Genomic DNA, 14723 nt, shown 5'->3' with positions numbered 1-14723 from the left:
AAAGAAGAAAGTAATAAACTAAAAAGGTAACTATTAATTGAGTTTATTTTTCAGGTAACATATTTCCACTTAGGTACGTACTTTAGACGTAATTTGCTGCTCGCGATTACGTGAGTTATACTTTGTGTTATCTGATTTTGACAATGATTGATTAATGAACAGGGTTGTTACTTATGTATATTAAGCATCGCTTGGCTGTTCTGCTTTTTCACTGATGTCACATTTTTTTTATTATGTGCCTGCTGTGCTTATTTATTTAAATTATAATTGTCACCTGATTAATTGTGCTGATGTGGTTATGTATGTAAGTCATACTTTATGATTTATCTGCTTGCGCCTTCATGTTTACTTATTAAGATTACATATGAGCATTTATTTGATTATGCCGATATGATGCTAATGACCTGTTTATTATGTAAGATATATATTTGCTGCTTTGCGTATTGATTGCATATTTACACATTTCTGTTTTGTTGTCATAACTACTCTTTAATTTGGTATATAAAAATGCTGATATACTGTGTACAAACATTGAGTTTAGGTCACACTATGGTATTAATTATAGATTGTTCGCTTGGCAGGGCCTCATTGTAGGGATTGTGCTTGACATTCTGTTCTCTACTGGTATATTTACTCGCTATTGCATGTTTTGCTTACGCTTAGTGCCTTATATTTTAAGATAACAAAATGAACTGCTATAATTCTACGAAGGACATTGGTACAAGAAACTTCATTGAAGGCACATGAGCTGGAGGTTTTATGGAAGCTGCTAATAGACAGACAGGAAGCTAACGACATGAAATACTAACACGAGGTTTAGACCATTGACAGTTATTACACTGCATTCTTCGTGAGCAATGGAAATAGCAAATGACACTTGACACAAGAAATACTCCACATGTTTGCTTCTGTTTTGCCATGATTCGTGAAGTGGTGTACACACTGTGAAATATTACGAGCATTCACACTCCGTACTCGTACTTACTTACTGAAAGTTATTCGAACTAATGGCTGTTAGAGATCATGTATCCATTTCTTTTATTTAATGATGGACAAGGTAACCAAAATGTATTTTATAATTCATAATGAGTAGAAGATTTGGGTCAGATGGATTACACAGAGGTTGTGTGTGGACATTGTGTCTTCGGATTGTATGGGATGATGAATTGAAGTTTGCACTAGGATTTTATCTGTACTTGTTCGAGGATACTGACTAGAGGAAAGAGTTGTTATGGAAGTGAAATGATATTGGTGATAAGGTTTATATGTATCGACGTGTTGAAGAGGTATTATTGAGGTATTAAGATTGTGTGAAGTTGATGATTATTGGAGTTTTGGTGGACAAGAGGTAAGGTAAATGATATTGATGATAAGGTTTATATGTATCGACGTAAGAGGTATTATTGAAGTATTAAGATTATGTGATGATGATGATTATTAGAGTTTTGGTGGATAAGAGGTGAAGTAAATGAGGAACATTTTTTTTTTGTTGGTCTATATGGAACAAGGAGGATGAAGATGGTAGACTAGAACATTCAAGTGGAAGGAAGATTGTCTACACACATACTTTGTTAAATCAGTAAGCAGTATATACTTTTTTTTTGATAGAAGAAGTATTTGCATATCTTGGCACACAGACAGTTAACAATCGAAGACTGAAACGCCATATTTTATTTAATGAACGATCGCGGAATTCCCAGTGAGACAACCATGTCTAGTTTTGATACACAGACAGTTGTTCAGCAACTATACATTTTGATCTGGCTTGGCAAACATTGGTCTTGACATGATGACTATGACGCTGACTAACTATTATTAACTGTTATACAGTGTACCACTACTACTTGATACACATATTGAGCATCAAATTTTGACAGAATCGCATTTACACAGTTAACACTATTCAATTACACAGTAGTACTTAATCTGTGGATGAGAGATGAGTGAGTGTGTTTTGTGTGTTTTCCTTTCCCAATCCCAAATAATTGGTACCGATCTATCTCCTAAATATTATTTTACTTGTTTGTTGTGGCTTGCGCTGACACCTATAAATATTGTAGGTTTATTGATATTTGTGTATTTGTAATACTTAATATGACAATTATCTGATACCTTTTGTGTGTTTATTGTAATTTGTATGTTTAGTGTTAGAGCATTGATAATAATTTTGTGAAAGCAATTGAGTGTGCATTTAAACTGTTGTTCGTGCTTACACGTATTAACATTTGTGGGTGCCAATTGGAAATGTTTAATTTGTGCTAATGAACTCTGATGAACTGTCTGATTAGTGATAGTGAATATTATGGACTGTTACCTGCACTTGTTCAACATGATGGGTGCCACTAGGAGATGTTTAATTTCTGCTGAGGAACTCTGATGAACTGTCTATTTAGTGATAGTGAATATTATGGACTGTCACCTGCACCTGCTCAACATTGCTGGGTGCCACTGATGGACTGCTTCTACTGAAATGTTGTCACTTGATGGTGTCTGCACCTGCTCAACATTGCTAGGTGCCACTGATGGACTGCTTCTACTGAAATGATGTCACTTGATGGTGTCTGCACCTGTTCAACATTACTGGGTGCCACTGATGGAACTGCTTCTACTGAAATAATGTGACTTGTTGCTGTCTGCACCTGTTTAACATTGCTGGGTGCCACTGATGGAACTGCTTCTACTGAAATAATGTCACTTGTTGCTGTCTGCACCTGTTCAACATTACTGGGTGCCACTGATGGACTGCTTCTATTGAAATGATGACACTTGTTGGTGTCTGCACATGCTCAGCATTACTGGGTGCCACTGATGGACTGCTTATATTGAAATAATGTCACTTGTTGGTGTCTGCACCTGCTCAACATTGCTGGGTGCCACTGATGGAACTGCTTCTACTGAAATGATGTCACTTGATGGTGTCTGCACCTGTTCAACATTGCTAGGTGCCACTGATGGAACTGCTTCTACTGAAATGATGTCACTTGTTGGTGTCTGCACCTGCTCAACATTGCTGGGTGCCACTGATGGAACTGCTTCTACTGAAATGATGTCACTTGTTGGTGTCTGCACCTGTTCAACATTGCTAGGTACCACTGATGGACTACTTCTACTGAGATAATGTCACTTGTTGGTGTCTGCACCTGTTCAACATTGCTCGGTGTCACTAATGGAACTGCTTCTACTGAGATAATGTCACTTCTTGGTGTCTGCGCCTGCTCGCCATTGCTGGGTGCCACTGTCGGAGCTGTTTAAATGCTACTGATGAAATGTTATGAGACTGCTATTTGCACCTGTTGACCATTGCTGGGCGCTACTGTTGGAACTGTCAACTACCCTCAGGAGTGCTACTTGTTTATTGAACTATTGAAAGGATTTTATGTGAATATTTGTATAAACTGATTTTTTGTGTGTTTACTGTTTATGAGATGTTATGAGACTCTTACCTGCACCTATTCGCCGTTGCTGACGCTATTGATTGAATTGTTTAACCACATGATACTTGTGTAAACTAATATGTAAAATCATATGTATGCAAGCATTTGTATTCCTTACTGTATTTTATATATTAGGTTATTGAAAGCTCAGTGCAAAGCCAAAATTTATCTAGTTATACGATATTTACTTATTAATATTACTTTTTAATTTTTTGTCTGTATTTTTTTGGACGAATTTGGTGGTATTTTCACCACCAATGCTGGCAAAAATACTATCAAATTATAGCCCGTGGAGGAGGGGCATATGAAAGGTGGCTACACTGAGTCACAGCGCCAGAGATTGCGCCAAAGTGTATTATTCAGCTGCCTCCACTGGCAGTGCTTGTTGAGAAGTTGCCGTGGGCAGCAGGAGTTCTGATGTAGTCATGACTAGTTGTGAACATGTTGTGTGCAGTTGTTCTGATGGGCTAGACAGCCGATGCTGTTCGATTGCGGATGTTGTAATGATCAGAGTGTATGTTTCGTCAATATATATGAAGGTAAAGAATTTTTTTTTATTCCAAATGTCCTAACTAACAATGACTCTTGGTCACAGGTTCAATCAACAAAGCATCTGGCTTGTGTTCATGTATTAGAGTGTAATTCTGGTTTCTATGTACAATTATAGTATTTTTGTTTTTTTTAATTACTTCATTTGAAACGTCCCCTTTGAACAATTATACAAGACTGTGCTTAAACTGACACACAATATTTTTAGCGCAACGCAATCTGACTATCAAAGATCCCTGCAAAAGAATGGCCCTGAGTAACATTAAACTATACCTTTCAGAAATCACTTACCTCACAAAAATCTTCGTTACTCGAACTACTGTAATACAGCGAGCGCCACTACTGCCAGCTAAATAAAAGATTCAAACTACGGAAGGCACTAACTACTGATAGGGATAGTTAGCAAATGAAAGATATTAATAGAGAACAAACAATGTATTTACCTTAATAGTCATAATATATATAGCAGTTCATGACAAATTTCAAAACTCCGCCATCTCTCTCCCCACATCCACCACTGCTGGCGGCTCACCTCCAACTGCGCAACGCTACGCGCTGTTCACATCCAGCTGCCGCTGCCCAACACTACAATGTCAGACAACAATGCAAACTAGCCACAGACTGCACACAGCACAGCCAGTGATTTTCATATAGAGCGCTACGTAACGTTTCCAATAAGAAAACATAAATAGCCTACTTACACATTGTAGATGGCGTTTAGAGCATCTTGTCGTATTGAGGAAGAACCGTGCCAGATGTGTACGTTGAATCACATTTCCACACACAGAACAGTTACATTTGTGCTTTGTTGTTTCGTAGCTTTTATAGTTGCTGGGGACTTAATTAATTAATTGTGTTAACGGAAGTTTTCTTTCATTCTTTGTTGTTATTCTATGCAGTCAGATTGTGTACTAATACCAGTCAGGGCCAACCGGTTGTTGTTGTTGTTGTTGTGGTCTTCAGTCCTGGGACTGGTTTGATGCAGCTCTCCATGCTACTCTATCCTGTGCAAGCTTCTTCATCTCCCAGTACCTACTGCAACCTACATCCTTCTGAATCTGCTTAGTGTATTCATCTCTTGGTCTCCCCCTACGATTTTTACCCTCCACACTGCCCTCCAATGCTAAATTTGTGATCCCCTGATGCCTCAAAACATGTCCTACCAACCGATCCCTTCCTCTAGTCAAGTTGTGCCACAAACTTCTCTTCTCCCCAATCCTACTCAATACCTCCTCATTAGTTACCCACCTTATCTTCAGCATTCTTCTGTAGCACCACATTTCGAAAGCTTCTATTCTCTTATTGTCCAAACTAGTTATCGTCCATGTTTCACTTCCATACATGGCTACACTCCATACAAATACTTTCAGAAACGACTTCTTGACACTTAAATCTATACTCGATGTTAACAAATTCCTCTTCTTGAGAAACGCTTTCCTTGCCATTGCCAGTCTACATTTTATATCCTCTCTACTTCGACCATCATCGGTTATTTTACTCCGTAAATAGCAAAACTCCTTTACTACTTTAAGTTTCTCATTTCCTAATCTAATTCCCTCAGCATCACCCGACTTAATTTGACTACATTCCATTATCCTCGTTTTGCTTTTGTTGATGTTCATCTTATATCCTCCTTTCAAGACACTGTCCATTCCGTTCAACTGCTCTTCCAAGTCCTTTGCTGTCTCTGACAGAATTACAATGTCATCGGCAAACCTCAAAGTTTTTACTTCTTCCCCATGAATTTTAATACGTACTCCGAATTTTTCTTTTGTTTCTTTTACTGCTTGCTCAATATACAGATTGAATAACATCGGGGAGGGGCTACAACCCTGTCTTACTCCCTTCCCAACCACTGCTTCCCTTTCATGCCCCTCGATTCTTATAACTGCCATCTGGTTTCTGTACAAACTGTAAATAGCCTTTCGCTCCCTGTATTTTACCCCTGCCACCTTCAGAATTTGAAAGAGAGTATTCCAGTTAACATTGTCAAAAGCTTTCTCTAAGTCTACAAATGCTAGAAACGTAGGTTTGCCTTTCCTTAATCTTTCTTCTAAGATAAGTCGTAAGGTGAGTATTGCCTCACGTGTTCCAACATTTCTACGTAATCCAAACTGATCTTCCACGAGGTCGGCTTCTACCAGTTTTTCCATTCGTCTGTAAAGAATTCGCGTTAGTATTTTGCAGCTGTGACTTATTAAACTGATAGTTCGGTAATTTTCACATCTGTCAACACCTGCTTTCTTTGGGATTGGAATTATTATATTCTTCTTGATGTCTGAGGGTATTTCGCCTGTCTCATACATCGTGCTCACCAGATGGTAGAGTTTTGTCATGACTGGCTCTCCCGAGGCCATCAGTAGTTCAAATGGAATGTTGTCTACTCCCGGGGCCTTGTTTCGACTCAGGCCTTTCAGTGCTCTGTCAAACTCTTCACGCAGTATCTTATCTCCCATTTCGTCTTCATCCACATCCTCTTCCATTTCCATAATATTGTCCTCAAGTACATCGCCCTTGTATAAACCCTCTATATACTCCTTCCACCTTTCTGCCTTCCCTTCTTTGCTTAGAACTGGGTTGCCGTCTGAGCTCTTGACATTCATACAAGTGGTTCTCTTCTCTCCAAAGGTCTCTTTAATTTTCCTGTAGGCAGTATCTATCTTACCCCTAGTGAGACAAGCCTCTACATCCTTACATTTGTCCTCTAGCCATCCCTGCTTAGCTATTTTGCACTTCCTGTCGATATCATTTTTGAGACGTTTGTATTCCTTTTTGCCTGCTTCATTTACTGCATTTTTATATTTTCTCCTTTCATCAATTAAATTCAATATTTCTTCTGTTACCCAAGGATTTCTATTAGCCCTCGTCTTTTTACCTACTTGATCCTCTGCTGCCTTCACTACTTCATCCCACAGAGCAACCCATTCTTCTTCTACTGTATTTCTTTCCCCCATTCCTGTCAATTGTTCCCTTATGCTCTCCCTGAAACTCTCTACAACCTCTGGTTCTTTCAGTTTATCCAGGTCCCATCTCCTTAAATTCCCACCTTTTTGCAGTTTCTTCAGTTTCAATCTGCAGTTCATAACCAATAGATTGTGGTCAGAATCCACATCTGCTCCTGGAAATGTCTTACAATTTAAAACCTGGTTCCTAAATCTCTGTCTTACCATTATATAATCTATCTGATACCTTTTAGTATCTCCAGGATTCTTCCAGGTATACAACCTTCTTTTATGATTCTTGAACCAAGTGTTGGCTATGATTAAGTTATGCTCTGTGCAAAATTCTACAAGGCGGCTTCCTCTTTCATTTCTTCCCCCCAATCCATATTCACCTACTATGTTTCCTTCTCTCCCTTTTCCTACTGACGAATTCCAGTCACCCATGACTATTAAATTTTCGTTTCCCTTCACTACCTGAATAATTTCTTTTATCTCGTCATACATTTCATCTATTTCTTCATCATCTGCAGAGGTAGTTGGCATATAAACTTGTACTACTGTAGTAGGCATGGGCTTTGTGTCTATCTTGGCCACAATAATGCGTTCACTATGCTGTTTGTAGTAGCTAACCCGCACTCCTATTTTTTTATTCATTATTAAACCTACTCCTGCATTACCCCTATTTGATTTTGTATTTATAACCCTGTAATCACCTGACCAAAAGTCTTGTTCCTCCTGCCACCGAACTTCACTAATTCCCACTATATCTAACTTTAACCTATCCATTTCCCTTTTTAAATTTTCTAACCTACCTGCCCGATTAAGGGATCTGACATTCCACGCTCCGATCCGTAGAACGCCAGTTTTCTTTCTCCTGATAACGACGTCCTCCTGAGTAGTCCCCGCCCGGAGATCCGAATGGGGGACTATTTTACCTCCGGAATATTTTACCCAAGAGGACGCCATCATCATTTAATCATACAGTAGAGCTGCATGTCCTCGGGAAAAATTACGGCTGTAGTTTCCCCTTGCTTTCAGCCGTTCGCAGTACCAGCACAGCAAGGCCGTTTTGGTTAATGTTACAAGCCCAGATCAGTCAATCATCCAGACTGTTGGCCCTGCAACTACTGAAAAGGCTGCTGCCCCTCTTCAGGAACCACATGTTTGTCTGGCCTCTCAACAGATACCCCTCCGTTGTGGTTGCACCTACGGTACGGCCATCTGTATCGCTGAGGCACGCAAGCCTCCCCACCAACGGCAAGGTCCATGGTTCATGGGGGAGGAAACCGGTTACGAGACTGCGTAATCGGACAGACAGCGACTAAAAATTAAAATTATTTGCATTATAAATAGCGGTGGTCTAGCGGTTCTAGGCGCTCAGTCCGGAACCGCGCGACTGCTGCGGTCGCAGGTTCTAATCCTGCCTCGGGCATGGATGTGTGTGATGTCCTTAGGTTAGTTAGGTTTAAGTAGTTCTAAATTCTAGGGGACTGATGACCACAGGTGTTAAGTCCCATAGTGCTCAGAGCCATTTGAACCATTATATATAATTAAGCCTCCATGCAAAGTAACTGCTAACAGTGTTTGTTTCGCTAACGTAGGTGGGTGCCATGAAGAGCAACTGGGTCCGATTCCCGGCACTGCAAAGGACTTCTATTTGGCGGGATGACTGAAACAGGCTGCATTCGGCTTCGGGATGCCAACTAAGGAACTACTTTACCGAAAAGTAGCGCCTCCACCGTCTGGAAAGCCTGGACAAAGGCTGCGACATTCGTGTGTTAAGTACGAGGGTACCTTCTCCCGAAGAGGCCCAAAGGTACCGACCGGCCGCCGTGTCATCCTCAGACCACAGGCGTCATTGGATACGGATGTGGAGAGGCATGTGGTCAGCATATCGCTCTCCCGGCCGTATGTCAGTTTCCGAGATCGAAGCCGCTACTTCTCAATGAAGTTGCTCCTCAGTTTTCCTCACAACAAGGGCTGAGTTCAACCCGCTTACCAACAGCGCTCGGCAGACCGGATTGTCACTCATCCAAGTGCTAGCTCAGTCCGACAACGCTTAACTTCGGTGACCTGACGGGAACCGGTATTACCACTGCGGCAAGGTCGTTGGAAACTACGAGGGTAAGTCAGTTATTATCCGCAAAGTAGTTATAAAATTTAATTGTAATCAGATAGGGAACGTACCAGAACAGCATTTTTCGATATAGTGTCCTTGCGTTTCAACGCACTTCGTCCATCGTTCTGTAAGCTACCTGATGCCCTCATAAAAGAAGGTTCTCGGTTGAGCTGCGACCCAGGAATGCGCCGCTTCTTTCACTGCTTCGTCCGAGGCAAATCGACGGCCCCTTAATGCCTGTTTGAGTGAACCAAACAAGTGACAGTCAGAAGGGCAAGATCGGGACTATACGCAGGAGGATCCAGTACTTTACGTTCGAGTTTCAGCAGTGTGGGCAGCAGTATGCGGACGTGGATTGCCGTGCAACAACACAACACCTTTTGACAGCAATCCTCGGCGTTTGCTTCGAATTGCAGGCCTCAGACTGGCAGTAAGCATCTCATTGTAACTTACACTGTTTATTGTTGTGCTCCTTTCCCCATAATGTTTCAGTACTGGACCTTGAGCGTCCCAAAAAACCGTAAGCATCTATTTTCCTGCGGACGGTTTGGTCTTGAACTTTTTCTTGCACGGCGAATTTGGATGTTTCCATTCCATACTCTGCCGTTTACCCTCCGGCTCGTAATGATGGATCCATGTCTCGCACACCAGTAACGATCCTGTCTAAGAAGTTTGTCCCTTTCGTTACCATAGCAACCCAAATGTTTTTGCAGATATCCAAGCGCGATTGTTTATGCAACTGTGTGAGTTGTTTTGGAACCCATCTTGCACAAACTTTATGAAACTCAAGTCTGTTGTGGATGATTTCGTAGGCAGAACCGTGACTAATTTGCACACGATGTGCCACTTCGTCAATAGTTAATCGTCTGTCTAAGAGAATCATTTCACGTGAACGCTCAATGGTTTCTTCGTTTGTAGCGGTAAACGGTCATCAGGCTCCTTCATCGTGCGTAACACTTGTGCGACCATTTCGGAATTTTTCATTTCATTCGTAGACATTCCGTTCTGGCAAAACACTATTCCCGTACTGTACCGAAAGTCTTCGATTAATTTCGGCCCCTGATACGCCTTCCGACAAAAAAAAAAAAGAAAAAAAACCGGATCAATGAACGTTGCTCTTCTTTGGTGCAAATAGACAGCGGAGCAGCCATCATTAACAGCGCGGCAGCGATAACGAAACTAACATAGCAGCTTGAAAATTGCAAAGATATAACAACAAATAAACAAAGCATGCGTCATCAATGTTAAACGACAGTACTACCAAAATAAACAAAAATGTAGCTAAATTGCGGATAATAATTCACTTACCCACGTATCTGCCCCTTCATACAGCATCCGCCTGTCGGCGCAAAGCAGAGGACGACACGGCAGCCGGTTGACATACCTTGAGTCTTCATGGCCTGGCGAGGATCTTATTTAGAAAAGGCAACGGCACCAGGAAGGCAGTTATGGTTTCACTTGTGGTGATAGCATTATGGCTTCAGTTAAATCATGTCACTTCAATAGGAGTTTCTAACATTCTGCATGGTGTCTGTTTGTTCTATATCGTGTCTCCCTACCACTTTCGCGCAACGACGCTCTGAGCGTGTTTTTTAGGGAATTGACTAGTTTGAACCTGGGACCTGTTGCTGGTAAGGAGACGCCAGACCACACATGACATGTAGAGTTCAGAAGAGTTCAGTGAGACTAGCGATGATATAACCAAATACTTAATGATTTCAGCGTCAGCTCCACTGCACTCCCTGTAAAAGAATCTTAATAATAACTAAATTTAGTGGAAGGGGTTCAAGGCTTTCCTATTTTTAGTTAGCTGGTAAAATAACGTCGAAAAAGCAGTTAAGTTTACCATTGGAAATTTTATTCTACTCACAAAACATTGTTTATAAATTGCACTATTGATAAAAGGAAATGTTTTAATATAGGATGATAAAATCCAACTGCGTTCAACAAAAATGTGAACGAATATTCCCTGAGTGGGTTTCCAATTTCTACAATGGATCGAAGGATGACCTATGACATATCACATCTATAATCTAAGTTTAAATTAAGTTTCACAAGAGAGAAAACTATCAAAATGGTCTACAGTGACCCTCAATTATCTTTAATTACTTACCTAACTTGTCGTAAATCACAGTGGCTGATGTGGCTTCTCAATAACTACATAACAGAAAAATCATCACGTTTCAGATTTTTACTTCAAGTGGCAAATGTGAACACCATGAGCTTTAATTGACGATCGACACTACTATAACGCAAAAAGGGGATGTAACAGATGAGACTTCCGCAGTTCTGAGTGAAGCTTTATGCGCTGTTATGCGGCATCGCGTGCATTCATTACCTTGTCGGTGGTCGTCAGGGGGCGGCGGGCAGCACTGCTCCGCTCACCTCGCCGTCTCGGAAGCAACTCCCTCCTAACTTCTTACTACAATTTACCGAAGTTGGCTTAATAAAACTATATGGCTGTGTTTTCATCTGACCAATCAGGGTCTCAATGTTAACCTTAAGCTCCGCCTACAAAAATTCTGTCTATCCAGTGAGAAACGTTATATTTTTCGTGGTGGGGCAATGTTTTTAAAGTTTGCAACGTAACAGAGACGCGAAAAAGTCTCACGCTAAAACTTGCGGCTGGGGTGGCCCTTTTAGTGTTATCGTAAGATCTATACTGTTCTTCTGGAGGGCTCTAGCTTTTAACATGGGCTGGTGGGTGGTCCTAGTGGTCAGCTGGCGACGTGGGTTTCTGTCCCTTATCGTAGGGCCTTCTAGCTTAACACTGTTCTGCTCTCGGCTTCTGTTCTCGTTTCTCCCCTCATAACTGCGTCTGTATTACGGTGAGAAGGTATGACAAGCATTTAGGCATTCTTGTGTTAGTCTGTGGTATTCCATTTGCTCACTCGTAACTCGTATTACTTTTGTTAATTTAATGTCACGATTTATTCGGAGCTATGTGACATGCTACTGGATCTGCTTATCATGTCAGGGTTTTCATGGAAGGTGTTGGATTTGCCTGACACCTTACAAGTTGATCGTGAAAACCAATCGTTCGACAGCGTAATAGGGTGCGAGATGCGTGAAATACTCGCAAAAACTGAAACACATCCGAGGGAAAGACGGATAATACACAATACGTATAATAACCGAAGAGGAACAGTAAGAACAGACGACCAAGAGAGAAGTAATCGGATGAAGAAGGTACTGTTGAACCTGTGTACTAAAGAACCAACAAAGCAAATAATAGCGTGAATTACAGATGGCCTGGGTATCAACTGTGAAAACGGGAGAAAGTTACAAGAATCTTTCAGTTAAAAATCAGCCACATAACAAGTGGATTACGGATTGAGAGTGTACGGACAAAGACGCAAGTACTGAGGAACAGAAGAAATGAGATTACAGATAAAAACATTCCGAAGAGACCTTGAAAACCAAACAGTACCGACCGGCCGCCGCGTCATCCTCAACCAATAGGCGTCACCAAATGCGGTTACAGAAGGTCATGTGGTCAGTACACCGCTCTCCCTGTCGTTGTCAGTCGTCTCAGTCAAGTAGCTCCTCAATTGGCCTCACAAGGGCTGAGTGCAATCCACTCGCCAACAGCACTCGGCAGACCCGGACGGTGACGCAGAGATTAGGGCAAACAATATCAAAATTGAGGACGACGCAGTTAACAGTGTGAATGAGATCTGCCACGTGTAGTGGAGGAAGCAAGAAGGATACAAAAAACAAACTAGCACAGGCAGGCACAGAATTTCACGCAAAACGAGTTTCTAGGTATCCGTACCGCCATTAATATGAGAATGGTTATTTGAAAATTAGTTATGGGACACAGCATTGTATGGAAACCGTACTGACTGAGGGAAACACACTAAACGTTCGATAAAATTTTCGTCGTATAATTCAGCTCCAGACCACACAGTTAAATAATTTACGACATCGGCTCATTATCGTCTCATCATCGGGTGATTAGAATAGGTTTCTTAGTAACTCAGCTGGTGAGATCTGACTAGTAAGCACCTCTTTAGCAGGCTAGTTAATAAATAACGTATTCAGATCATCTGATGATGAGTTGGTAATGAGTCGAAACCGTGAATCATACTACTGTATGGCCTGATGTTGGAATGTATGATCAATTTTTTTTAAACTTTCTCATAAATAAGAGCAATCTTTTCCAAAGCATTCAATACCCGTCCACCGGACCTTACTGTAAATATGATCTCAAATATTGCCGCCGGTCTGTGTGGACGAGCTGTTCTAGGCGCTACAGTCTGGAACCGTGCGACCGCTACGGTCACAGGTTCGAATCCTGGCTCGGGTATGGATGTGTGTGATGTCCTTAGGTTAGTTAGGATTAAGTAGTTCTAGAGGACTGATGACCTCAGATGTTTAGTCTCATAGTGCTCAGAGCCATTTGAACCATTCAAATATTACCCTGTTCCTGTGTCTCATTCTGTTCGACAAGCTTATAAGGAAACCCATCCTGAAAATGGAAATCGAATCCATGTCTTCTTAAACTCTAACTCACTATCTCAATTCGTTCAGTGTCTACTCTTGCCCATGTATAAAATTCCCCGTGTCAAAATTCATAGCAGAAGACATAACCCAATTTCTCAGAACAGCCCTTTCACGGCATATATTCTCTGTAGAATTCCCTCAACCAAAACACCACTTCTCTGTCTGTAGCTACATCTATTCTTTTCAAACGTGTAAACCGCATATGTACATATATAACGTGCTTCATGTTCAGACACATAGAGATACCGGTAGTACCTCATATCCTCTTAATGCCTCACCTCTCCCCATAGATAGCATTGTGTTTTTCTTTCATCTCCTCAGTCCCTCCCGTTCACTTACGCCATTAACCCATTCCAAGCAACCCTGTAAAATAGTGCCAGACATGATACTCGTTATCGTACATCACATGAAGCGCTAATATTCACGATTTCTCACTGCTGTTATAATAGTCATCTCCAAACTGCATTCCCACTTAAAAACAGTCGAGTCAGCACCACCAAGACTGAAGTACCAAATTCAACACCGCTGTCTCCACCTTTAACACTGCTGGTATCACCACCCTAGGTGCCACACAGAAACTCCCAATCAGTACCTGTAAGTGAGAAAATGAGTATTAGGATCCAAATTTATGTACTAAATTGTACATTACATCCACCTGTTGCAACTGCCAAAACATAGTAATACGGCTAAGTAGCGAAACAGCTACTGTCAGCCTGCTCTCAGACGGGATTTATCTGGCAGTAAAAAATAAAAAAATAAATAAAATAATGAAAATAAAAGTAAATGAGGTTAGGGTCACGATCATTGTTTAAAATGGTTATGATTAATTCTTTTCATTGTTTCCAGCTGAGGCAACGCTCTTCTCTAATGTCATCGACAGGGAGGTGGCGGTTAACTCCAACTAAATTCGCTAGGTTTAAAACGAAAATTTGCTCTGGTTCATTCACTAGAACAAAGATAAATATTCTGTTATTTTATTGCATCCTGAGAAGATTTGTTACAAATTTGGTCATCCACTCAGGGCCCTTAATCGGAATATCTTAGCTCGGTACCTATCATTCTTTGGCTAATGAAAATCAGAGAAATCTGCTACGGACGCCGGCTACATCTCGAGAGGAGGAAGAAAAGTACCATCTCCTTGTCTAATGGTCACCGGCGAAACAAGCGTGCGAC

General features: G+C 41.2%; 1 protein-coding gene across 1 annotated transcript in view; it reads left to right on the top strand.

Annotated features, from left to right (window-relative positions):
* Positions 1–14455, top strand: part of LOC126088168 (uncharacterized protein K02A2.6-like) — a 425315-nt gene extending 410860 nt beyond the window's left edge. Inside the window, exon 3 of the mRNA XM_049906291.1 lies at positions 14397–14455. Within this exon, the coding sequence (XP_049762248.1) occupies positions 14397–14455 (59 nt within the window). The remainder of the gene's footprint in view (positions 1–14396) is intronic.
* Positions 14456–14723: the final 268 nt, after the last annotated feature.

This window comes from Schistocerca cancellata, chromosome 6 (genome assembly GCF_023864275.1).
Source record: "Schistocerca cancellata isolate TAMUIC-IGC-003103 chromosome 6, iqSchCanc2.1, whole genome shotgun sequence".
In the NCBI taxonomy this organism is placed as follows: Eukaryota; Metazoa; Arthropoda; class Insecta; order Orthoptera; family Acrididae; genus Schistocerca; species Schistocerca cancellata.
The sequence above is the reverse complement of the archived record's forward strand: the minus strand, read 5'-3'. Positions and strand labels throughout refer to the sequence as shown.